Source organism: Cibotium barometz, chromosome 62 (assembly GCF_041138505.1).
Source record: "Cibotium barometz isolate CiBa-2024 chromosome 62, ASM4113850v1, whole genome shotgun sequence".
Classification (NCBI taxonomy): Eukaryota; Viridiplantae; Streptophyta; class Polypodiopsida; order Cyatheales; family Cibotiaceae; genus Cibotium; species Cibotium barometz.
The window spans coordinates 24,357,052-24,383,750 of NC_141107.1; the positions used below are offsets into that span (position 1 = coordinate 24,357,052).

General features: G+C 44.1%; 1 protein-coding gene across 4 annotated transcripts in view; it reads left to right on the forward strand.

The window, feature by feature from the left end:
• LOC147604276 (catalytic/ hydrolase) overlaps positions 1–26,699 on the forward strand; it is a 104,703-nt gene that overhangs the window by 46,021 nt on the left and 31,983 nt on the right. For all 4 annotated transcript variants that reach the window (XM_086795265.1, XM_086795267.1, XM_086795266.1 and 1 more), the window contains exons 4-5: positions 20,346–20,425; positions 21,217–21,316. In XM_086795265.1, the coding sequence (XP_086651391.1) occupies positions 20,346–20,425; positions 21,217–21,316 (180 nt within the window). The remainder of the gene's footprint in view (positions 1–20,345; positions 20,426–21,216; positions 21,317–26,699) is intronic.

Below are 26,699 nucleotides of genomic sequence, written 5' to 3' on the forward strand. Positions count from 1 at the left end.
ACAAGGCATGGATCTCCTCGTATCTGTCTTCGTCAGGCACGAAGTCTTTCAACTTCTCTATCATGCGATCCATGGCCTCGTAGACCTTGCCTATGCATGGTTGCATAGCGTCTACAATCCTCAATAGGTGGACTATGGGCCTCACCATAGCATCTGTGGTCTTCACACGCTCCCACCAAGAGGCGTCATCCGCCCGTAGCCTACACTCTTGGCCAGTGTTTGTATGGGACTCTTGCATGGCGACAAACTCGTCGCTAAGGACCGCTACAATCCTTCAACCGGCCCAACATGAGAAAGTTGTAGGCAAACCGGGTGTCGGAATATTTGAGGAGAGAGAGACAGGACCTCTTGTTGAACTCATGCCGAAGTCTTTGGTGGTTGAGGACAAAGGAGACCATGGTGTTGGCCTCCTCAATGAGCGGGCTGATCCATGGTAATGCCCCGATGTCCTTGAGGAGGTTGTTTAGGCAATGAGCCATACAAAAGGACACCGTGACATGTCCATACATACCTTGGAGAATAGCTCCCGCTGCCCTATTGGAAGGCTCCCCATCCGCAACAAAGCCCACTACATGCTCGGGGCCAACGATCTCCATGGTGGTAGCCCACTCCGCCGCAAGCACATCCGCGCTCTTCCCAGCGCCGGATGCATCATGAGATGAGATGAAGTACATCTCTCCGCGGGAATATGCAACCATGCCGTGAATACTCCTCTTGCGGGTGTCACTCCATCCATCCACAATGAGGGAGACTCCGTTCCTCTCCCATTGCCGCTTTGTGTTGTCGGCTGCTTGCTCTGCAATGCGCTTCTCCTTCTCGAGCAATGTAGTGCGCAAGCTCTCGGATGAGGGGGGCATATAGGTTGAGTCGTACTCCCCAATCTTCTTAACCATGACCTTGAAGTATTCCGACCTATTTAAGAAAGTAATTTACTAATGAGAAGGGGACTAGGATGATGAAAACATGAATGATGAATTGGCAATGATCGATTGCACTTACCTAGCCGCTTGAAAGGCAATGTGGTCGTGGAAGAAGAAGCGGGCCACTGCCATATCCACCTCCTCCTTCAACTTGGGGTTCCAATTCTCCCCAAGTGTAGATTGTCACCGTGGGCCACGTAATGATTGAGAGGCCGTGGAGATGGAGGGTGCCGGTGTCGTGGATGGAGTAACATTCCGACTTGATGGTGAAGGTGATGGTGTGCATGATCCCGATCCACCACATGAGTCCATTGTAGAGGCTTGAGTTCCTCTCCCCATCGTCGCGGGATCCACGGCCACTCGTGGTGTCCTTGTCGCTTCGACCGCTTCGTAGACGCTAAGCTTGTCAAGAAGTTCCCGTCTCTTCTCGGGCGCGACATTCGTGCAAAACCTCACCTCATGCCCACTCTCATGCAAGAGGTGGGATCGCACTTTGTCGGCGCCACCCGTTCGCTGGTACGGGCAAAGCTTGCATACCCATGGCCGAGAACCGCCTCCATGAACGGATGTGGTGTAGTTAACCTCCTCCCACCATGTCCATCCCGTTGTCCTTCTACGAGAAGCCCCGGCACGTGAGGAGGATGCCATGGTTGAAGATGGCTTGACTCTTGAGCCTTGAGGAATGAGAGAGAGAGAGAGAGAGAGAGCCTTGAGGAATGAGAGAGAGAGAGAGAGAGAGAGAGAGAGCCTAGAGGCTTGGAAGTTGGAAGAGTCAAGACTCAAGAGGCTTGAGAGAGAGAGAGAGAGAGAGAGAGAGAGTCTAGATTCTAGAATCTAGATAGTAGGGCGGTGGCCCGCGGGCCTTGTGTGAGAGCCTAGAGCTTGGAACTTGGAAGTTGGAAGAGAGAAGAAGCTTGAGCCTTGAGAGTTGTGAACTTGTGTGTGCTTGTAGCCTTGTAGAGGCTTGTTCTTATATAGATAGGCAAGAGAGAGAGAGAGGAAAGCCTCAAGGGCAAGAGAGAGAGAGAGGGCCAAGCCTCAAAGAGCCAACAGCCATAAACGGCTAGAAACGGGCAGGCGCAACTGCCAAAAAACGGCAGGCGCAACGGCTCTCTGCCGTCCCCGACCGCAGTCCCCGTCCCTGTGAGAAACGTGATGTGGGGGACGTCCGTTTATCCCCGTCCGTCCCCGTCCCTGTTCCGTCCCGAATCGCCGTTCCGGCGTTCCAAGCTGCCGTCCCCTCCGTCCCCTGTGACTATGCTCAAGAGCCACACCCCTTCCCAGGGATGTGTCTCTTCACTTGTACCCTTTCGGCCTCTATTTAAGAAAGGCCCCTGTCTCAATGCAAACATCTCATCTCAATCTTTCTATCAGCATTTGTCTTATGTTTATTAATTAAGTCTTAATCATGTTAACAAAGCTATAAAAGCTTTACAGTGGTATTTCTCTACAGCCATGCCTTTTCACGTTTTCTTTTAAACGTGACGTTTCACATAAAAAAAAATTATATAAAGCAAAACAGCCTTATAACTTAAGGCTTATAATTAAGCCTTTTAATACACGTGGCTTCTACCAGCCACGTGAAGCAACCGGCAGCACCTAACGACGAGCGCCAGCGCAAGCCAGGAAACCCGCCAGCGAAGAACAGCCGCCGACCAACGCGCACATAAAAAAAAAAAGAAAAAAGAAGGGAGAACCAGACGGCCAGCCGCCGCCGACCAGCGCATACAAAAAAAAAAGGGAGGGAGAACCCGACGTCAAGCCGCCGACCAGCGCATAAAACAAATAAAAACAAAAAAGCACCCCATGGCCAGCGATCAGCACATTAAAAAAAAAAACCATACACTTACCATACGGGTTTCTACGAAATGGCGCCTGCCTTGGTCTTCTACGCGCCAATTTGCTGCCGCCTCTCTTCCTCGAAAGCAGCCTTCTTCATTGCTAGGCTCCTGCGGTCTATGATGGTATTCTCCGCGGCTTGACGGCTACGACCTTGGTGCTTCTTCTCCAGCAATACAATGGCAACCTCCTTCAGGTGTGATCTTTCCATTTTCTTGGGTATACACATTTCACATAAAGTGGAGTATTAACATATCAGCAACCCGCCATTTCATTCCTTTGCAGGCTCTCCACTCCTCTGGGGCCAATACCTTTTTTACGGGATCACGTGGACACACACTACCTCTTCTCCGACGGCTTATGGCAGAGGAAACCTATGACTTTAGTTATTTACAGGATACACCCTCTCAATCCATAGTGCCCTCTCCTACCCGTGTTTCTCCACCAGCCCCAGCCCCTGTTCTAGTGAGTGTGCCTCCCTATTTCCAGCCCACTCATTACCGCATACAGATAGCCACACGGACTTCTCACCTCCGAGAATTCGAACGTGTGGGTTATACGTGTTTGTACTTCTGCACAGGATTTGGATCATTATTGTTTTATGCTCAGGCGTCATCCTTATCTGGGCGCTATCCTCCCCGAGTGTAGCATCATTTTTCATGAATATTGCACCTATTCTGAGGACATTCATCCATCTTCATTCACGGTGCGCCCCTCTACACCGGAGTATACACCCTGACACGAGTAGCTGCCCATACTCCTGTACCTTCTTCTCCAGTAGCAGACTCTCGTGCAAGCCCAGTCCCAGAGGATCGCCCCTACTATACTGGATGGCATATAGCCGCTTCACCAGTACGTAGCCTCTCCTCTCGGGATTTAGAGATGCCGACTGAAGCCGCAACAGAAGCTTTTGAAAATTTAAAGACAACTTTGACAACAACTCCTGTCATGGCTATTCCAGACCCTACTCTCCCCTTTGATGTTTACACGGATGCTTCTGATATTGCCACTGGTGCCGTCTTAAGGCAACAAGGACGTGCTATTGCGTTTGACAGTCATAAGCACTCTGCAATTCAGGGACGATACCCGGTATATGACAAGGAATTTTTAGCTATTGTTCATGCTTATCGTGCATGGAAACATTATCTTCTTGGTGCGGATTCAGTGGTAAAAACAGATCATCATTCTTTGAAATATATCTTCACGCAGCCAGTTATGAATGCTAGGCAAGCACGTTGGGTCGAATTCTTAGCCAATTTTCATATGACAATTGAGTATGTTCCTGGTCTTACCAATGTGGTTGCGGATGCCCTCAGTCGTATGCTGTCAGCTTCGGTCTTGGCTATTTCTACAGTTGAAATGGATATACCTCAAAGTTTCAAGGACTCGAGGTCTCCAAGCTCTACAACTCCTTAAGAAGCAATTCCACCGTGTCTCCCGAGCATTGTCATACCGCCACGTTGCACTACGGGTCCTCGTCTCTCCTCTCACCTCACTTCACTCACACACACTCACTAGCATGCATTAGGGAGAGATATTAGCAAGAGCAAGACTCAATTGTACAATGGGAGAGTCTCTTGTATTATAAGAGAAATTCACTTATATACATGGCCATAAGTGTTCACACTCACTTAAACTATGGCCGACCGGGCACTTTAGGCTCATAAGAGGCCTAATGCTATTACAATGACTACTCTTATAATATATCCATGAAGTACATCACTTAGGACTTCATCCGAACTTGCTATCACACGCTCTTGAAGCGGGAATTGCCATAAATACTCCGTCACACCATTACGGGCGCCCGTCCAAGTTGTAGCTTTGGACACTATTGCTGCTTGATATCTTGAATGTATGATCCTTTGGTGTTATTTAACATATCGTGATTTTGGAAATGCATTTCGAATTCTCAATTCTCAAAATGCAACTTCTTCCGACTTAAAGATTTATGGTGCATATACAATAGTGGATGGTTTATTATATTATCAGGACCGTATTTGTGTACCTCATGATACTCATGTTCGAAGAGTATTGGTGAAAGAACATCACGAGGTCACTTATGCTGCACACCCAGGCATCAACAAGACTTATCGTCTTTTGACAGCTACATACTATTGGCCTCAAATGAAGCAAGATGTTATTAAGTTTGTTACAACGTGTCTCTCGTGCCAAGGTATGAAAGCTAGCAGACAAGTTCCAGCTCGTCTTCTTCAACCACTTCCAGTTCCCAATGAACGCTGGGAAAGTGTTAGTATGGATTTTATCACTTCATTGCCACGTTCTTCTAAAGGCAATACATAGATTCTTGTGGTGGTTGATAGATTTTCTAAAATGGCACATTTCATCCCGTGCAAGAAAGCAGCCCAAGCTTCAGATATTGCAGTATTGTTTATACAGTATATCTTCAAACTTCATGGATTGCCAAAATCTATAGTTTCGGATCGAGACCCAAAGTTTACAGGACATTTCTGGACTTCGATATTCAAGTCTCTTGGTACAAATTTACTCTTTAGCTCTGCTTATTATCCTCAGACAGATGGCCAAACGGAACGAGTTAATCAGATTTTAGAAGAAATGTTGCGACATTATGTTCAGTCTCGATTAGCTTCATGGGAAGAATATTTACCGTTGGTAGAATTTGCTTATAATAATTCTTATCATTCAGCTATTGGAATGACACCTTTTCAAGCAGCTTATGGCCATACTCCCCTTATTCCTGCCAACTTTGTTCTTCAACATAAAGTGGCTTTAGCAGACCATCTCATTCAGGAAATGCAAGATATTCTATTACAGATTAAGGATAAGATGATCAGCGTCCAAGAGCAATATCAACGCACAGCTAATAAGCGTCGTCGTCATATTGAATTTCAAGAAGGAGACTTGGTATTATTATATATTGCCCCTCATCGATACAAGAAAGTGAAATCAGTTTTTCCAAAGCTTCGCCCAAGATATTATGGACCCTTTCCTATTATTAAGAAGAACTCATCTCTCAGTTATAAGTTGGAGTTACCACCTTCTTGGGATAGAATTCATCCAACTTTCCACATTTCTTGGCTCAAGAAGTTTGTGGACGGTGATTTTCAAGTTTTAGATCATTTGGATTATGTTCCAAAAATCGAAGATGAACACATACTCTTAATTCCAGAGATAATTCTTGATCTGACCTTCTTCTCCCCAAACTCAAACCACCTCTTTTTTCCTTGACCTGTGGTGGCTGGTTCTTGAGTCTTTCTGGAAGGCTTTGAGATTTCAGATCTTGTAGGGGCATTGTCCTTTGTGCCTTTCTCCTTTTTCTTCTCTGCTCCTAGTTGAACCTTACCTTTGAAGAGAGCGTGAAGGTATGGCCCGATTTTTGTTTTTGTGTTTGGCCTGGTGAGCTTCCCGATCTGCTCTTTGAGATTGTGGTAGAGCACCTCTGCCCATGCCACCCGTGTGCTTGCTTCTGCAGCTTTCATCATGCCAAACGTTTCCTCGTACATGCAGTAGGGTTTGTGAGTGAGGTTTATCATCTCCACCACAAACCTCATTTGCTTCTGCTTGTTCTTTTTAGTAGTTCCGGTTATTTCATATTCTTTGGCTTTTCCTTCTAGCGGGCCGAATTTTGTGATGAGATCATCATCTTCTGCAAGCTTGATTTCAACTTCGCCTTCTGCCCGACAAGTGGAACACCTCAAACACGTACAAGGAATTGAACTCCCTCTTCTCTCCTGAGGGCAGTGTGATGACATTGGAAGGTTGGAGCTGCTCCAACTGTTCTCCTGCCTTGAAATTGTGTTGGAGCTCCTCCTAGGGCATGTTTGCAAACTCCTTCAAGGCCATCTTCTCGAGCCATTCTGCGTGTTTTTCTACTTCTTTGTACAGGGTGGATGACAAGTTCTCGAACTCCACCATCTTGCTAGGCAACAGATAGCTAGAGGAGGGTGAGACGAGGCAGGAATCATAACGAAGTTTAGCAAAGAGGGGACAGGTAGCACAACGGAGCTTAGTGAAGAGAGAGTAGGGAATTGAGCTTTTGCACAATAGAGAAACACAAACCAAGGAAGGCGGGCGTTCAGTGAGAAACTGCAGTGCCTCCCAACCGTTGTCATGGTGCACGCCTCCTTTGGTACGGCCATAATTGCCTGATGTTTTCATGATTTTTCAAAATTCTTTTCAAATATTGTTTATTAGTGCCTATTGCATAGGCCATGAGGTTGTTTATATCTGGATAGTGGTGTGGGAAAATTGATGCGACTCCTTTCCCTTTCCATCCATGCACCCTTTTACGTGGCGCCACCATCGATTTTCCCATCGCCTCCATGCAATTGCCAGCTGGCTCTACACTTTCTACACATGCTGAAATTACATTTACATCGGCAGTTTCTGTTTTTAGATCTTGTGCTTCTCCCTTTTTGCTCTTTCTAGAATTCTGTCCCGATTCCCATTCCTTGTCTTGATTGGATTCGGATTTTGCTCCTTGGATGCTTTCTGGTTCTTGATGTGCTTGTCTGTCTTGTGTCATTTCACGTTCTGGCATCCTTCCGTGGTAAGGCTTGAACCTATAACCGTCCACTAGCTTCTTTAACCTTTCTCCATCCAGGCTTGCTAGTTCAAAGGTTCTCGTTCCCATTTTCCTAATGATTTTGAATGGGCATGTCCATCTCATCTTCAACTTTCTTGGGTGAGGTTCCATTCTTGAGGAGAATAACACAACTGTGTCTCCTTCCTCGAGGATTTTGAATTTGGTGTTCCTGTCCACTTGGAGCTTTCTTCGTTTTTGCACAATCTTAGCTGTCCATGCACTATACGGTCTTTTTTCATCCAATTTAAGGAGTGGCTCAATTCTGTGAACTTCCGGTTCTTCTGGAGATAATCTTTGTGCCACCTATTCTGAGACTTTGTGTGATGAATTCCATGGGCACTACTGCTTCCAGTCCATACACCATGCTAAATGGCGTAAGTCTTGTTGCATTCTTGTAAGCTATCTTGAATGCCCATAATGCAAAATGTAGTTTTGTGTCCCAATTTGTCCTATTTTCATTGATTGTCTTGATCATAATTCCTTTCAGGTTTCTATGCTTGTCCATTAGCCTGTGGGTAGCAGACTGTTGATTTCTTGTGTATGATCATGTGTTGCTTTGTTAGCTTCTTAATTACTGAAGACAATGAGGGTTAGGGTTAGGGTTTACACAGGTTCAAGCAAGCGTGGAAAACCAGAGAGAGGAGTACACGACTTCCAATATACTTCAATGATAGAAAAATCTCGTACAATAGCCACATGATAGTGACCCTTAAGGATAAGTGTTCACATGTCCGGCCATAAATGTGCCGGGTGGACCAAAACACTTATAAACTGCATATAAGTGAAACTGAACTAAACTGTGGGAAAAAACCTCCACTAACTGAAGTAAAAAGTGCCCCAGTAACCTACTGATGATCACTAGCACTCCTCTGGGTGCATACACAGCATAAAACCCAACAAACCCCCCTGGAGTGATATGTGATCACTGTACATCATCCACCAAAAGGAAACAAATTCAAAGCATTGCGGAATGCTTCAAATTTCGGACGTGGTAATGCCTTGGTGAAGATGTCTGCCACATTCTGATCTGTAGGACAGTAGATCAGACTGATATCTCCTGCCTGGAGTCTCTCCCGAACAAAATGATAGTGAATCTCAATGTGTTTCGTGCGAGCATGAAACACAGGATTCCTGGCCACAGCAATGGCACTCTGACTATCAGTATAGATAGGTGTAGGCTCCTCCACTGAAATATCCATATTAGTCATAAGACGACGCAGCCAAACACACTCAACAGTAGTAGTGTAGGCTGCTCTGTACTCTGCCTCACAAGACGAAGTGGCCACTGTGGTCTGTTTCTTGCTTAGCCAAGAAATGCATGAAGCGCCAAGGAAGAAACAATTTCCACTAGTGGAATGTCTAGTATCAAAGTCACCAGCCCAATCTGAATCACTGTAAGCATGTAACTGCATGTCACCCCCCTCAGGATAAAGCAAACCAAGAGACGAGGTACCCTGCAAATAACGGAATACACGCTTCACAGCTTGCCAATGTGACAACCGTGGGCTGTGCATGAATCTGCTCAAGTGAGAGACTGCATACTGAATATCTGGCCTTGTATTACACTAGTAAATGAGGCACCCAACAGCCTGAGCATATGTAGTGGCATCAAAGGAAACACTGTCATCTTGTAGTGACAGTTCCATCACAGGCTCCATAGGAGTACTAATAGGCTTGCAATCCTGAAATTTAAACTTCTCCAGAAGTTTAGCAACATAACGTGATTGCAACAACCCAATGCCTCTGTTATCCTGCACAAACTGTATGCCCAAATAGTAATGTACAAGGCCCAAGTCAGACATGTCAAATGTCTGTTGCAGTATCTCCTTAAAAGCTGCAATTTTGTCATCATTTGATCCCATGAGCAAGAGATCATCCACATAAAGACTGATGACCAGCAGATCTGTCTCTTCTTTCTTCACATACAAAGTGGCCTCTGATGGACTGTTCACAAATCCCTGAGTGAGTAGAAAAGCATCTATTTTTGCATACCAAGCTCGTGGAGCTTGTTTCAAACCATACAAGGCCTTTTTCAGCCTGCATACTTTCCCCTCATGACCATGTTCTGCAAATCCCATGGGCTGAAATACATAAACTTCCTCCTCGAGGTCCCCATGTAGGAATGCAGTCTTTATGTCCAACTGGTGAACAACCCAACCACGATGTGCAGCCAATGCAATGACACACCTAAGTGTCGACATACGGGATGTAGGAGCAAATGTCTCCTCATAATCAATGCCCTTCTTCTGTGCATAGCCCTTTGCAACTAGACGGGCTTTGTACCTGTCAATGGATCCATCTGCATGTCTTTTCAACTTATAGACCCATTTAGTACCAATGGATTTCTTGCCTTTGGGCAGATCAACCAAATCCCATGTTTGATTCTTTTTAATAGAATCAATCTCATCCTGCATGGCTTTGTTCCAATGCACATTATCTCGTGCATCCACAAATGAATCAGGCTCATCATCATCCTGTAAACTGGCTGCCATAACCAGATTCAAATCCATGATGTGTGCATGCTCATTGGTCCTTGTCTCCCTACGAGTACGACCAGCAAGAGGACCCTCTAAATGGCTGTCCTGTAATGTCCTCAAATACCATCTAGGTATATGTCTGACCTGTGGTGCCTGCTGTCCCATATTTGGTTCAGCTTCTGGCTCATTTGGCTGCTGAATTTCTGCACCACCTACATCATTTGCTGGCTGTCCAGTACCCTCATGAGTTGGATCACCAACTGTAGAATGAAACTCCATGGGTAGTAGACCTTCAAACACATCATTTTCAGCCTGATTTGCCTCATAACCAGCCATGGATATTTCTGATTTTTCATCAAAAATCACATCCCGACTGATGAATATCTTCCTGGATAGTGGGTCATATAACCTGTAGCCCTTGCTCTCACGGCTATACCCAACAAAAATGCATTTTGTGGCTTTATCATCAAGCTTCCTCCTCAACTCTTTGGGTATGTGTGCATATGCAAGACACCCAAAGATACGAAAATGCGATACAGAAGGCTTGCGGCCATGCCAAGCCTCAAAAGGAGTAATAGAAACCAATGCCTTTGTGGGACATCGATTTAAAATATGACAAGCACACATTACTGCTTCCACCCAAAAGATATGTGGTAGTCTTTTTGCCTTTAGCATACATCTGGCCATCTCCATGAGTGACCGATTTTTCCTTTCTGCAACCCCATTCTGCTGTGGAGTGTAAGGAGTAGTATACTGATGTTTTATACCTCTACTCCCAAGAAAGGAATTCAGCACATGTGACATATATTCCCCCCCTCGGTCAGAACGGAGAGTCTTCACCTTGCATCCTGACTCTGTCTCAGCAAGTGCTACAAAGGCCAAAAATGCATCATATACCTGTGATTTCTGTGTCAAAGGATAGGCCCAGCATATATGAGAGAAGTCATCAATAAATGTTGCAAAATAAAAGCAACCACCTAATGACTTCGTCTGCATGGGACCACAAAGATCACTGTGTATAAGTTGCAACTTTGCAGTTGCTCTTAGAGCCTGATCACGTGGGAAGGAAAACCTGTGCATTTTTCCCAAAATACATCCTTCACAAATGTGATCTGGAGGCTTCTCCATGAGAGGTAGATCTGTAAACATATTATGTCGCTGCATAAGCATAAGACTACCAAAATTTACATGCCCCATGCGAGCATGCCATAACTCCGCATCAACCATAGCTGGAGTAAGAGTGAATGCATGATAAGCAGACTGATCCACTGGCTGAAATGCATCCAACTCATAAAGTCCATGACATAATGTACCAGTAAGCATCAAGGTCAAGGCATTTGCTTTGTCTCTGACCATGCATTTATCATCATCAAAGTAGACCTGCATTCCACAATGTGCTAAAGAAGAAATGGACAACAAATTCTTCTTTATCCCTGGTACATATAAGGCATCTGTAAGGCGGAGAATGGAGCCATCAATGGCTGTAAGCTGAATCTCCCCAATGCCACAAACTGGATATGAAGCATTGTTGGCACACTGAACAGTTTTGCCAACAGGGGCAGGGCCAACATGACTAAACAAATCCCTGCAAGATGTGATATGCTTTGAGGCACCACTATCAAAATACCAAGTACATGCATGCTCTGTCAAACTGAGTGCCTGTGAAGACCAAGAGGCATCATAGCTGCATGTAAAAAAACAGTAATCCCTGTCCTCAACAAAAGAAGCAGTCTCTGGAGGAGCTTTAGGAGCATCATTAACAGACATCCCAGCTTCCTTTGCCTTCTCTTTGGCAATCCTCTTCCTACATTCCGTGATGTAGTGACCTGGCTTCTTACAGTAATGACATTTGCCCTTCTTCTTGGGCTGTCCATCACCTTTCTTGGTATCCTGTGAAGAACCACCATCACCTGAATTTTGATTTGAACTCTTTGGCTGAGTTTTTCCTTTCCCCTTTTGACCTGTAGTAAATGCTTGTTCAGCATTTGTGTTCATATTCATATTCTTCCTCATTTGCTGCTCTTGTAGTAAGAGAGCAACAAGTTCCTGATACTTGAGGGGTTCAACAGCATTCCTCATGCTGAGGTTCAAAGAGGTATGGAAAGCCAAGTAGGATCTTGGCAAAGAGTGCAAGATGGTGGACACAAGCTGTTTCTCAGGAATAATCTCATCCACATTGATGAGTTGCTCTCTCAAATCCTGCAGCTTGTTTAAGTGGCTAGACATATCATCTCCTTCATTCATTTTCTGATTTTCCAGCTCTCTTTTCAAAAATGAGATCCTAGCCTCATTACGAGCAGCATACATCTGCTCCAAAGTCACCCATGCATTCTGTGAAGAGCCAGCTGAACGAATATGAGGTATAATGGACCTCTGAACTGACAATGCAATGAGTGACTAAGCTTGTGCATCCCTGGCATCCCATGTCTTTTGAGCATTTGTTCTCTGAATAGGCAATGGCTGTCCTGGAGCCTGTACCTGTTGTCCTCGTCCACGAGCACCCCCTTGGGGAGGAGTCTCTGGAGCCAATGGACCTGGACGTGATTCATCACCACTAACAAAATCCCAAAGACCTTTTGCCACAAGCACATTTTTCAGCATAAAACTCCACAAGGAGTAGTTCGTGCCATCCAATTTGTCTTCCTTAGACAAATATGTGAATACATCACTTTGCTGTTGATTTGCCATTATGCTTTACGCACAATGTTGTACCTGTTTACCAAAAAACCCAATAGCAAAAACCCTGATAACAACTGTACTCCACTGAATACAGTTCCCCCAAATCTGCCTGCACTCTCAATCCTCTGAATGTGCAGCTCAATGCACCAATGACTGAATAGAGCAGCAAATGGCGTACACAATGCCAAAATGTCCCAAAAATGCCCAAATTTGCTGCACCCAAACTGTGCTAAAAAACCTGTATATTTTCTTGCTAGAAAATCTGCCTGTTGTGCCTGTATATTTTTCACAGAGAAAATAAAAATGCCCAAAAACTGAATTTTAATGCTTACCACTGAATGACTGTGTAGGTTGTGGTATTTCTGCAGGTACTGATCACCAAAGTGCAAGTACAAATGACTGTACTTCACAGGCTGATGTAGGTGGAAGTACTGTGCAGGTAGCGTTTACTGTACGGGCAGGTACAGTTCTGTGTTGGGCGAGCAGGTACACGTCAGGTAAGTGTTTGTACAGTCGCCAGGTGCAGTCGCCAGGTACACAGCACTTAAAGCTGCACATTTCTCTGTGCAGGTGACGATTAGCGCTGACAGGGGCTGCAGGCGGCGTCTTGCAGGTGGCGCACAGGTACACGGGCTGAAGGCGGCGCTCTACAGTAGTTGTAGGCGACGACTTGCAGTACCCGACTGAAGGCGACCAGGTACGGGCAGCAGGCGCAGAGGTTACCTGACGGCGCACAGGTGATGTAGGTGGCTGCGCTTGACTGTACGGGCTGGTACAGCTACTGAAGGCGATGCAGGCAGCGCAGACTGAATGTACGTATGCTGTACGGGCAGATGCAGCAAAGGCTTGGCAGTGTACGGGCAGGGCTGTGTAGAGCTTCAATGCTCTGATACCAATTGAAGACAATGAGGGTTAGGGTTAGGGTTTACACAGGTTCAAGCAAGCGTGGAAAACCAGAGAGAGGAGTACACGACTTCCAATATACTTCAATGATAGAAAAATCTAGTACAATAGCCACATGATAGTGACCCTTAAGGATAAGTGTTCACATGTCCGGCCATAAATGTGCCGGGTAGACCAAAACACTTATAAACTGCATATAAGTGAAACTGAACTAAACTGGGGGAAAAAACCTCCACTAACTGAAGTAAAAAGTGCCCCAGTAACCTACTGATGATCACTAGCACTCCTCTGGGTGCATACACAGCATAAAACCCAACAATTACTTCATTGAGGAAGTGGTTCCCTCGATCGCTGACTATCTCAGTCGGGCATCTGAATCTTGTCATGATTGTTTCGTATAGAAACTTAGCCACTGATGCCTTCTAGTCTTTCACTTTGTGCAGCAATCTGTGGCAACCAATATATACTTGTTTCTCGTTTTCTGAGCTGTTGGCTTGAATGGGCTTACAAATTCCAGACTCCATTTCTAGAATGGCTCGAGTGGTAGTATCGGAGTGTGAGGCATTGTGTCTGAATCATTTGGCTGCCCTAGCCTTTGGCACATGTCACACTCTTTTGCAAACGTGTGGGCATCTGTCAATGCTGTTGGCCACCACAGTCCTGCTTGGAACACTTTTCTTTCCGTGATTTCTTCGGAATAGTGGCCTCCACTAATCCCTTGATGTGCCTCTGTTAGCATAGCTTGCTGTTCATGTTTAGGAACGCACCTTCTCAAAATTTGGTCATTGCCCATCTTGTATAATTGTCCTGCCACCACCATGAACAACTTGCTCTTGAGAGTTAGCTTTTTCCTCTGATCTCTTGACATGTACTCCGGAAAAGACGAGTCGGAAAGGAATTGCAGTATCTCATCATACCAACATGGTCTCTCTCCATCTATGATGAAGAGGTGTGCATTTGGAAAATCATCCTCCACCCTGGAGTTTCTTCCGACTCCAGTCTAGACAGGAAATCTGCCATTGCATGTTTATTTCGTGGGGTGTGCTTAACGGTGAACTCAAACTCTGTAGCAACAGCATCCATCTGGCTAACTTTCTTGCTAAGTCTGGCTTGTTTACGAGGTATAAGAGTGCCTTGTGGTTCACATGAAAAACGAAAACATTACCCAATAGATACTGCATGAATTTTTTGATCAAGTAAATCATTCTCAGTGATTCCTTCTCCAAGGTGAAAAAACTCCTCTCTGGCTTTGATAGTCTTCTTCTTGTATAATACACTGGTTGGAACCAACCTTTATGAAAGTCTCGCATCAAAGCACTTCCTCTGGCAAAGTCAGAAGCATAGCATCCACAAACACATGAAACACCAGCTTAAAATTTGGCTGCTGGAGAATTGGTGCTGAAGACAGCATCTGTTTCAGATTCCGGAATGCTTCCTAACATGCTCCTAACCATACATATTCTACATCCTTTTTAGTTAGACTGTACAGAGGTATTGCTACATTTGCCAAGAATCTCATGAACCTATTGTGCCATTTAATTAAACCCAGGAATCTGGCTAACTCCTTGGTATTCTTAGGTGGTTGCAGCGTTAGTATGATCTCGACTTTTGTTGGGTCCGATGCTAGTCCTTTTGCGGACACTGTGTGTCCCAACAAGGATCCACTTGTGACTGCAAAGGCACACTTAACTGGGTTGAGAGTCAGTTTGGCTATTCTACATTTTTCTAGACACATCATCAAGTGCTTTATGTGGTCTTGTTTTCTCCCGAACACATTGAAGTCGTGCACAAAAACCCTCATGAAGGTGGTCAAATATTCATAGAATATCAAATCCTATCGCATCCCATTTACATCTTATCGCATCCCATTTACATCCTATCACATCCCATTTACATCTTATCACATCCCATTCACATCCTATTCCCATTTAGTAGCTTTTTCTACTTCGATAACGATAATGGGAGATTTTCTAAATTTCTGCCAATTGCTTGGCCTGGCCTAGATAAAGGTTCTTTTTCTCGACGACTATCTACCATGAGGTTATAAATTGCACTTTCTTATAAGGTGAATTTGGGCATGTTCCTGGGTTCATCTAGGTATATATACTAGCAAAGGGTTCCACCTGGCATGTAAGAGAGAACAAGATGGGCAGAAGAGCAGAGATGAGCCAACAACGGATGCACAAATGAGCCAGTCTGCACTGCCTCTCTTCTGTGCTCAAAAAGACTGCACTCTACTCAGCCCCATGGAGTGGCGCAAGTGCCCAACCAACCAACGCCGGTTGTGTTGATGATACCAAATGAAGTTGGTGATGACTGGCCGAGATGAAGGTTGTGAGAGGTGGTACTCAACAACGGGTGCTGTGTCGGACGCAGGCGAGAAGGGTGTAGCAGATCGTCAAGCAACAACAAAGTTACATATGTTCCTTTAAAAGATTAAATTTTCCAAGCAACAATCAATCTGAGACAAATTATGCTTCAGGAACATGTAATACAAAAGATCTGCAGTTTCTGTGAAAAGTTTCCAAATATCAAAGTAACACAAAGGTTTCTTGGGTGTCTGAATTTGTTTCTTGGATGTACCCTCGCAACCTCTCCAAAGATCAGCAACCTCTTCAGAAGTTCTTGACTCTTGCTGTTTATTCTTATGCTTGTGACAAATATTGGGATGGCATTCTCACAAAAACAAAGGATGGTAAAGAGGAAATTTACTGATATGCTACTGGAAGATTTCATGACACAGAATTAAACTACCCCTCCATCCACAAAGAAATCATGTCTGCCAAGAATTGTTTTGAAAATTTTAGGTTGTTTGTCCTTGGTCAAAGGCACTGACATGGAACCTATAGAAAATCAAGGTGCTGACAAGCCTCAAGCTTGGCATGACAAAAATAACAAAGCTTTCGTCCTCATTGGCCTTGGTCTTCTAGATAGTCTTATCCACAACGTGGACTTTGTCAAATTATCCAAGGAGGTATGGGTTAAACTTGAGAATCCGTTTGGGAACAAAATCAATAACTACAGAGTGTTAAACAAAAAGTTTTCAACTTGAAAATGAATGAAAGCATTATCTTGGAAGAACACTCTAGCAATTTAGGCTCAATCCTTTTAACAACTTGCCAATCCAAAGGCAAACGTTGATGAAGATGATACGAAAGCAATGCTTTTATCCAGCGTAGAAGGGGTTTCAAAATACTCCAAAACCCTGACTATACGTAGGGTGGCTTGGGAAATGTCATATGATGTAATGGTAGCCGTCCTTAAGATGAAGATGGCCGCCTTAGAACAAGAAAAAGCTACATTCCAGCTATAGAGTGCCATGTTCACAAAGGGGAAAGGCAAAGGGAAAACAACTACGTGCAACTTTTGTAAGAAGCTCGGACACACAAAGGACCGATGCTTCAAAAGAATGACCAAAGAACAAGAAAAGACACATGCCAACCTTGTCCAAGACAAAGAAGATGAAGACACAACAGAAGCTTCCATAGCAAAAGACGACAAAGCATTCACATCAATGGATAATCTTTCTCTCAACAAGGAAAGTTATGATTGGGCCTTCTGAGCTGTTCTATGTGTGTGAGTCATGGGTTCTTTGCTCGGGAATTCCCTCAAAAACTGAATTTAAATAAATTCTGTGTGTTCTTATCCACTTTGTAATGCCTCAATGTTATAAAAGGCCTTGTTTCCGTGTCATGCCACCCTACTTAGATCTAGGGGGGCAACATTAGAGTTTGAGTGTTGGCACACTCTGATCTTTTGTATCATGTGTTGCAGTTTAGAGTCCAAATGACCATGGCTATTGAAGGTTTTCTCAAGCATCTCCACCCCGCTCCAAAGGGGGGTTTGTTGGCATTCAAGAGTCTCGTGTGTGTGAACCCCTATTTGTGTATGTGTGTGTGTGAACACCATAGTTGCATTCTGTACTCGTACTCATCTCTTCAGTACTTTCAATACGTACTGTACCGGTACGATGCTTTCCGTATCCGTACTTTAAAAAAAGTTTAAAGTGACTGGTCACTAATAACTACTAGTGAATACATGGTATGTAGGTTGATGTTGAGGAGCTGGAGTGTCACAAACAGCAACATGCCGAGGAGAGTGACATAGTATGTGATGAGCACGAGGAGATATGCAGACAGCTTCACAGATAGCTTGAGGGCATTGATAGACGAGTCACTCGAGCTTAGTCTCGAGCAGGAGGAGATGTACAAACAGCTTCACAGAGAGCTTGAGAGCATTGATGGATGAGCCACTCGAGCTCAATCTCGAGTTCTCATGACCACTTCACTCACTTCTTCCACTCAACAGAGTTGTCCTTCCATCTCTAAAGGCACCAGGGTTTATAATACATATCTTTATTATATATACATAATTTTAAAAAAGTGAACGTACTTAAAGTACTTATCCCGATGCGTGCTTTATGTACTTGTACATATACCGTACCGTACCGTACCGTACCGTACCGTACGAAACCACTTTGGTGAACACACACTTATGTGTGTAGGTAGGTGTGTTGAACCCACTCTTAGAGTGGTCAAAATAAATATCTAGATATTATACGAGTTTGACATAAGCAGTGATGTCATTCAGATGAGTCTCTAAGGCTATAAAAGGATTGTACTTGGTGACGCTTCATAACACATCAATCAATCAAATCATCATTGGGTCTTGCAATATCCTGTCTCTTGGGTTATATCACATTTCTCTCTCTCAACACACACAATGGATAGCTCTCATCCCCCTTAGCTGACCGGCACCTTTGTAAACCCTAGCCCTAATTCCATCATATACAGTAACCCTGCTGCTGCCTAGTATTGTGCTCGGGAGTGTCCACCGGTGTCTTTGTGAGGAGAACCAGCACACTAGCTAGCCGTGGGAATGAGAGCCTGGCTCTAGTATGAGAGCACTTGTGTATGCATGGTCTCGGACAACAGTTGTGCGCTCTCTTATCTCACATATGGTGGGGGTGTGGCTTTCACCATGCTACTATGGTACATCTGCACTGACTGAATTGTTAGTACATGTATTCATTTCTTTTGTTCATGGCAAAACTTGGCACATGGAACCCATGGTTATGTACAACACAATACTCCAAGAAGTACAAATGTATTGAGGGGGGAAGGGAGTTGGCTCATTTCGGCCCCAGTGTTAGTGACAGTGCAACACTTTATTTTCAGCTTTATTACTGCATTGTGAATGTCCATAAATCTTTAAGTGTTTAAGTGTTTAGCTATTTGCATATGGTATGCCCAATAAGTGCTTACACCTACCTAGGTGAATTACATCTCCCCGAGCACTAGCTACACCAAAGGCTGAGCTAGTTGGGACTTCACCCAAGTCATCAAGTCTGAATATACAATACATACCCTGAGTGTCTATGGCAATGGCCAAACCACTTGATGAACAGCTGAAAATAGTCCCCACATGTGCTGACAATCTTGGAGATTAATGCCTACCATAAATCCCAAGGCTCGAGTGAGAGCCTAAAGCTTGAGAGAGTTTTGGTGGGCAAAGGAAAATTTGTCGCAAGCTGGCCTCCCCAATCAGCAAACTCGGATGTGTGTTTACCCATGCTTTCACCGTCAAAAATCCCTCCCTGAGGTTGACCTGTAATGGCTTCTACATTGCATGTAGTATATGCTATAGGAGGCACTTTCTAAGCATGGCTTGTACACCACTGCACACGCTTGCCTTAATTAGCCCATCCCCACTTACTCTCTTGGGCACCAAAGGCAAAACCTTAAGAGCTCATTTTTTTCTTCATTATAACTTAATCATAGAATTATAGCATAAATAGCACACATACTTTTTGTATACCTTCAAGAATAGGTAAAAACCACATGCACACAACCTTCAAGAATAGGTAAAAACCACATGCACACATGCTTTTTCTGTACCCCAAATGTTTAGAGCTTCTCTTTGAAAACCAGGCATAGGGCCTTCAAGCAAATTCACAAAGCTTCATCCACATCAAAGTGTGCCGCCAGATTCGCTGGAAAATGCAGCCAAAAAACGTTGTCTTCCAATGCAAAACGCTGCAGCAAATCACGAAATTTGGCACCTGTAGATGGAGTTGTTCTAATTGCTCTTGGTGATCTCTAATTCAGTGTACAAGGAATCTACAGCCCAAGTCTTGAAGCAAATCATCCATCGGTTGAGGAGATCCAAGCGTTTCATTAGTTTTTCAGTCCACTGTCATTAGGAGGTGATTAGCTCTAATCACTCTTGAGTTTTTTGGGAGTTTCACGCTTCAAATCACATGTTTATGAGTTGATCTAACTCTGATTTGCATCATTTCTCAAAACCCCTCTCATTTGGATGTTTCTCATCCTCCAAACCACACATTCACCAGGAGTAAAAGAGTTTCCCTTTCTCTCAATTCAAGGAGAGAATTTGGGGGTGATTGTGGGCACTTTTAGGAACCATTTTTGGTGCTTACTTCGATGTAATTTTGGTGTGTATATAAGGCTCATCAACTAATGAAGATTAATGCTCTTGCTTTATGCTAATTACTTGTGTTCATTCTCTTGTGTTAATCTCCTTCATTAGGTTAACCTCTATGCTTAATCACCATGCTTAACCATCATTTCTTTCCACCCCAATCTTTCCAAACCCCAATTCCAACACCCTCTACCAACTTCCACCCCTATCCTTTGGTTTGGTTGCAATTAACAGCAGCCCAGTTTTGCTTCTTCATTGCAGTGCTTCAGCGTGGGCAATGAGGTGCAAGGTAAAAGTGTTGCAACAATTTATTGTACTTGGATTCTGGAGTTCATCAGTAAATGATCGTCCTCATTTTCTTTAAAATTTGGCATTAGTCAGCATGTGTGTAAAATTGCAAGTATTGTGCTGTGTAAATGTACACTTTTGTCTTTCTCACTTATGAACTATGTTTATATCGGATGCATAGTTGACGTTTTGGTTTTGTAAAAGAGATGGTTGTGTCCTCTTTGGATTGTGTAGGCAATGAAAGAAGGTTCTGTGGAGGGAGCTTTGATTGTTCAACCTATCAATCACAAGTTTGACCACTCTTATGTATCAAGGTAAGAAGAAACCTTTGCTCTTCGATCAAGGCTTGTGTACGATTGATGATGATCAGTAAGGAATGAAACCATTGTGCTGGAAGCGGTCAAAGATATAGGTCATATTGCTAGAAATTGTAAGTTCATGCATGTGAATGCACGTGAATGAGCATTGCTTAGTTGATATGGAAGTCATGCAGCTTTTTAATGACAGGCCTACTGATACATGCTTGGTGGCCATCTTTTTGCATGCTTATTGATGTCCTTGTTTGGTCTTTGTCCACCTCTTTGCTCCGTCAACTTATTTTTCTCCTCTACCTGGACATGGTTTTACAAACACTCGTTACTTTTGTTTCAAAGATATTTGAAATGATTCAAATTGTGAAGAGTTTTTAGTCTTACACAAATAATCTATTGGACCTTGTGGATGGCCTTTGTATAACATCTGGTATCTTCTCAAGGTTGTCTGCCTTGCTCAGTTCTTATGCCAAGTGTACAAAATTTTCTGGCCATAGGTATATTGAAATTCAAGCAATCTTTGTTGCTTTTGTGAAATTAGGGGTTTGTGTTTTAAGCTCCCTGAAGTCTTTGATGAAGTTGTGGCTAATTCTTTCTAGAACTGTGCATTTTCCCCTTTTGTGTGCACGCTTGTGTGCGCATGTGGACTATTTTGATGAATTGTTTCATCTTAAACCAACATGAAATCATGATAATCTTGTGTTTAATATTAATTATCATTTATTAAATTTGTTACCTATATTACTAGTCTGTAAGATTTACTGGATTTTGGATCTGATCTGTTCTTGATGTAGTGTTTTACAGAGATATCCACACAAATTTGTTGGATGTTGTCTTGCCGATCCAACAGAAGGAGGGGGTGGAGTCGTTGAGTTGGAACGGCTTGTGGCAAAGGTGATGCACTAGTCATTTAAGAAAGCCATCATCGGTGTGGGCTGTGTTTTTGAAAATTCTGGCCTGATTTGAAAAAATCTGCCTGTCCTTGCTGCCAAAGGATCCGGTGATGTGGGCAGGGAATTGCTACTCATAGATGGTGGGCAATCCAGCCTGTCCATCAAGGATTCACGGGCTGTTTTGTAAAGCGCGTATGCTATGCTGTAAAGCACTGTATGCTATTGTTGTCGTAATATGTGGGGAACTGTTAAGTTTAATGAAAAACAGTAATAAATTTTTCTATCTGCATCGCATTTCTTGGAGATTACGAGCCGATCGTATCGTTCTTGGAAAAAAAAAACACATCATAAGTTTGAAAAACTCACTACAGCAGTTACAGAATCTGAAACAGTCAGTACAGCGCTCCATTTGTAGGTACAGAATCTGAAAACAGCAGGTACAGCCCTCCACCCAGCCGGTACAACAGTAGGTACAGTGGTTGATTCAGCTCGTACAGCATGCATACAGCCGTGAAAAGGCTAAAGAAATAGAAAAACCCTCCGTAGAGGGGAGTGAAGTAGTGTAGAGATTCTCCATAAGGTGATGTAGACAAGAATGCGAGTAGCCAACATGGTAGAAGAGAGCTTGCACCAAGAGAGCCTACTCCAAATGAAGAGAGAGCTTGCACCAAGAGAGCCTACTCCCAAAGCTTGTACTTTTCCAAATATTTAGGTGCCTTGGAGTTCACCAGACCTCTTTCATACTGGAAAATGTCTAGGCTGGTGACAATGATTCCATCACAGATCATCTTACTAAGTTAACAGACCTAAAAGAATAGCTGCTAAATATATGATAATAGAATGCTGCTCTCATTGCCATTCTTAACTCCTTACCCGAGTCCTATCAAAGTTTCCATACTTCTCTCAATCTCTCTATGAGAGGAAGGGGCAAGCCTATATCCTTCGAACCCCAGGTTGGATTACTTCTCCATGAGGAGCAGACAAGGAAGAACAGATCCAGGGGTGATGCAAGCAGAGGAGACCAAGTCTACTTCTCTAGGGACAAAGGCAAAGTGGACTCATCACAGGGTGACACCAAGAAGAAGAAAGGAAAGTGTCATTACTGCCACAAGCTAGGGCACTACATCGAAGGGTGTCAGAAGAGGCTTGCAAAGTTGAAAGCTGATGAAGACTGCAAACTCGCTTCTTCTACCTCCGACGACGACAAGAAGCAACAACCAGAAGAAAAAGTAAACCTAGTCTAGGATGACTGAGCTTTCTAGCCACATTATCACTATTGTTCATGCAGAGCTGCTAGGTTTAGGCTCCTATGGAGGCTCATAAATAGATGCCATGTCTATGAATATGTAGACGAGAAAGAAGAAAGAAAGAAAGCTGTATTAACGTCTACTAGAGGCCGAACTCGACCTATGAGACAAATCAATGTACAACTGTCAATGTCTTCTGGATGTCCAGAAAAAAAGAGGACAAAATGAACATGAAATAAACTATGAAAGTACTGAGCTAGTGGGGGGATGTGATGGATGGAGCACTACTGCTAGAGGTTCAGTATGCAACCTATATGCGCAGGGTATACAAGAATGCAATGCAGATCTGTCTAGCTCCAACCAGTACCATAATGGGGGTGTAATATGTGATACATAGGCGATGGCGAGGCAAAAATACCTCGCAGCATGATCTCCGGGTGTGAGTGTAAGTGAGCTAGCCGCTCCTGGATATGGTGCTGATGTCGAACCTGTATCTCTATGATCTCCCTCTGATGTAGTCTGAGAGTCTGGTAGCCTGGTGCTCTCGGTCTCCGTCTGGCTCGGAGGTCCGCAGCGCGCTGAAGTGTAACCCCCTCCTGTGTCAGGATAGGCACTAGGATAGATCTTTGGAAGAATTCAGTGAGCTGGAGCTGCCGCCCACCTCTCCCTGTGGTATGAGTCCGTAGCAGTGTCTCCTTGTGGTGCTGTGTCTCTAGCAAGAACTGGCCAAATCTGCGCTGGTCTGCGGACTCCATGATCTGGCGGAGTGAGGGATGTCCACTGAAGATGGTGGTGTATCTCTCTCTAATGACACTATATGCTCTGCATCTGCATACATAATGTTCCTCATTCTCAACCTCCTCTTGGCATAGTTTGCATATCCTCTCTGCTCTGGGGATCTGTGCTGCCCTACCTGCCTCAATCTCAAGCTGGTGTGATGACACTCTAAGCTGGCCGATCACCACTCGGGCACTGTAAGGCATGTACACATCCATGTATCCAGGTCTCTGTATGAATCCATCCGCTGAGGTACGCATAAACTGATCTCTGTAGTAGTATAGCATCTTCGGCGGTAGAGGCTGACTGGGTGTAATCCAAGTCTCTTGAGTGTATCGTTGCCATAAAGCCTGTAGTAGTATAGCATCTTCGGCGGTAGAGGCTGACTGGGTGTAATCCAAGTCTCTTGAGTGTATCGTTGCCATAAAGCCTGCCGAGAGAGAGAGAGAGAGAGAGAGAGAGAGAGAGAGAGAGAGAGAGAGAGAGATTAAGCGTCTACTAAAGACCCAATGGGCCTATGAGACCAAAGTGATACAATAATGTCCATGGCATATCTTATCATGGAATGGAAAATAAAATAGAAAGAAAACATAAACATAGCTGTCTCACTGGGGTGATACAAAATTGTCCATGGAAACTCATCGTGGAATACTAAGAACATAGAAACATGAGAGCAACATCAGCTCCGAGTAGATGGTATACCACTCCAAAATATCAGGCATGGGGCTAATGAGTATGGCCAAGAGGTCTCCCTCAACTATGTCACGTGGAAAGGTAGGTCGATGGCGGTGGAGCATATCCTAGATCTGGAGTTGATGAGGTGATCATGGCCGACGGGGGGCCCGAGGGTGTCGGGCACGCTGGAGTGCAAAGGCTCAGTCCGAGGTAACTCCTCTCGGGCGAGGTAGGTCCAGAGCAGCTCGTGGAGGGTCCACAAGATTCAGTATGTCGGTGTCCTCCACCTCCTGGGTTCGCAAGAAACTGGTGATGGTTGGCTGGCGAGGGAGGGGGCGAGGTTGCTGGGGCCGAAGCTCTCTGAAGAAGGTGTCCCTGTGTCTGCGGAGCTCAAGCAAGAAGAGGCCTAGGCAACGGAATGCTAGAGAGAGAAAGAGTACGCGACTGTAAGATGTGATGGTTGCTTGATTATTTCAATGCAGTACAAGTATCTTTTATAGGTACAAAGGTTGCTTGTGTGACATCACTGCACATGTCATAGTATACACAAATATCTAGATATTATTTGTGACTCCTCTAAGAGGTAGTTCACACACACACAAACACATAAGTCTTCTAGTGGTTGCCCACACATAGGTAAGACCTTGATTCTCAACAATCCCCCCCTCAAGGGATTACCTCATATTGTGTCAAGGATAAATCTAGGTCATGGTTTCTCATGCTAATTATTTGGTCAAGGATAAATCACATGACTCTTAGTTTCACATGCCTGTAATGGAGTCCCTTGGGAGTAGTACACCTAGGATCAGGTCACTGATACAACTAAAAGAACGAACACAACCGAATACAACACCACACTCTTTTTTCTTTTTTTCCGTGGACTTTAAAAGGCCCAATCATTAGCAATAAACTTGGCCTCCTGTGTGGAAGGCTCTGTGTCCTCGGGGATGTTGGCAGCTTCCTTTTTGTGGTAGCAATATTTCTCATTGTGGTTGTTTTTTCCACAATGTTTGCACGGCTTCTTTGTGTAAGAGTCTTTTTCTATATTGTTGTTTCTGCCACACAGAGGGAACACTTTGCATCTTTGAAGTTCTCCTTTGTAAAGGAGCCCTCTCCTTGTATGGACTTGTTCTCGAACTTCTTTTCTTCTTCTTTTTGAAGGAGTTGATGACTCCTTCCAAGGTGAGGTTTGGGAGATTCTTTAGTGTCGTGATGAGGTTTCCGTAGGAATCTTTAGGGGTTGATTTGATCAGGACTGCTACGGCCACATCCTCTTCCACCTTGGCTTTGAGTGTAGCAAGCTGGTTCATCAGGGATTTCAGACTGTGTTCACATGAGCAACAAAGCTCTCATGTGACAACATCATCAGACCATAGAACTCTATTCTTACCCTGTGCTCCAAAGAGTTTATCTAGTATCTCATTTAGAAGTTGGGAGATCAGCAACATGATGTATGAAGTTGTCGGATAGGCCTAGGGCTATGAGGCCAAAGGCTTTCTGATCTCGGAGCTTCCAAGCTTTCTGGCCTTCGCCTTCAACTTTAGGCATCTTATCCTCCCCCTCAATGAAAGGCCAGAGGCCTTCACACATGAAGCTGAATTTCAGCTCGGTTTGCCAGCTATGAAAGTTTCTCCATCAAACTTTTCAATAAACATATGTGCACGCATCATGATGGAGACAGCGGATCCTAGCTCTTATAGATGATGAGCGAGTGTCTACCCTTACAAAGATGGTGCTAAATGCCCAAATTCTCAAAAATGATTTTCAGCTAATGAAACCCTTTAAAAAAAGGGTTTGCAAAATTTGATATTATAGGAAGCTGTAGCACCCCTTTAATGCTTGTAATGCACCCTCAATTTTGAAATATGATGGACAATTTGAGATTAATGTCTCAATTTGTCTGGCCTGTAGAAAAATCGAAAAGCCCCAAATTGATTTTTTTAAAAACCTCTTTCTATTATGGCTTCTCTGCTTGTTCGATTTGATGCAGGAGGAAAATTTTGGCATAACCCCCAAATTTATTGACAATATTGCAGCTATAATTTTGATATAGTATGTGAATTTTGCAAAAGCCCCAATTTGTAATGATGTGTAGCTTCAATTTTGAGATGGTACCTTCAATTTTGTTGAAACCCCAAAATTGCAGGTACAGAGGCCAATGGGGGTGTTGCTGATGAAACTACACCGGCTAGGTGTGAACGTCCTTGGGTACCGTCTCGTGAACAATACGCACGTTACACTTAATATGTCAAAACCATTTTGCACAGAACAATTGAACGATACATCATTGCACAAGATAATTTGCAAAAGAGATAGGTATTGCACAGTACACCATCACTGGGGCCGCGAATGGGCCGAAACCCCCCCTCAATACTGGAGTATTTAAATCTGTACAAAGTTCCAAGGGCTTGTCAGCCAAATAATCCAATGCAATGCAAGTATGAAGACAAGTTACTCAAACAAAAGTGTCGGAGTAGAATGTCGATGCAAGACTCGTAAGAGCCACTGCGTCTTGACCACCAGTCTCATACACATAGAGAGGGATGAATGCGAAACTGTTGTTCCGTGCCAGGCACAAACATGCGCTCTCGTACTTGAGCCTGGCTCATCCTCTCGTAGAGACAGGTTTCAAATTCTCCAAATACTAGTGCACAAATAGGCACAAACTCTTATCTAGGATCATGG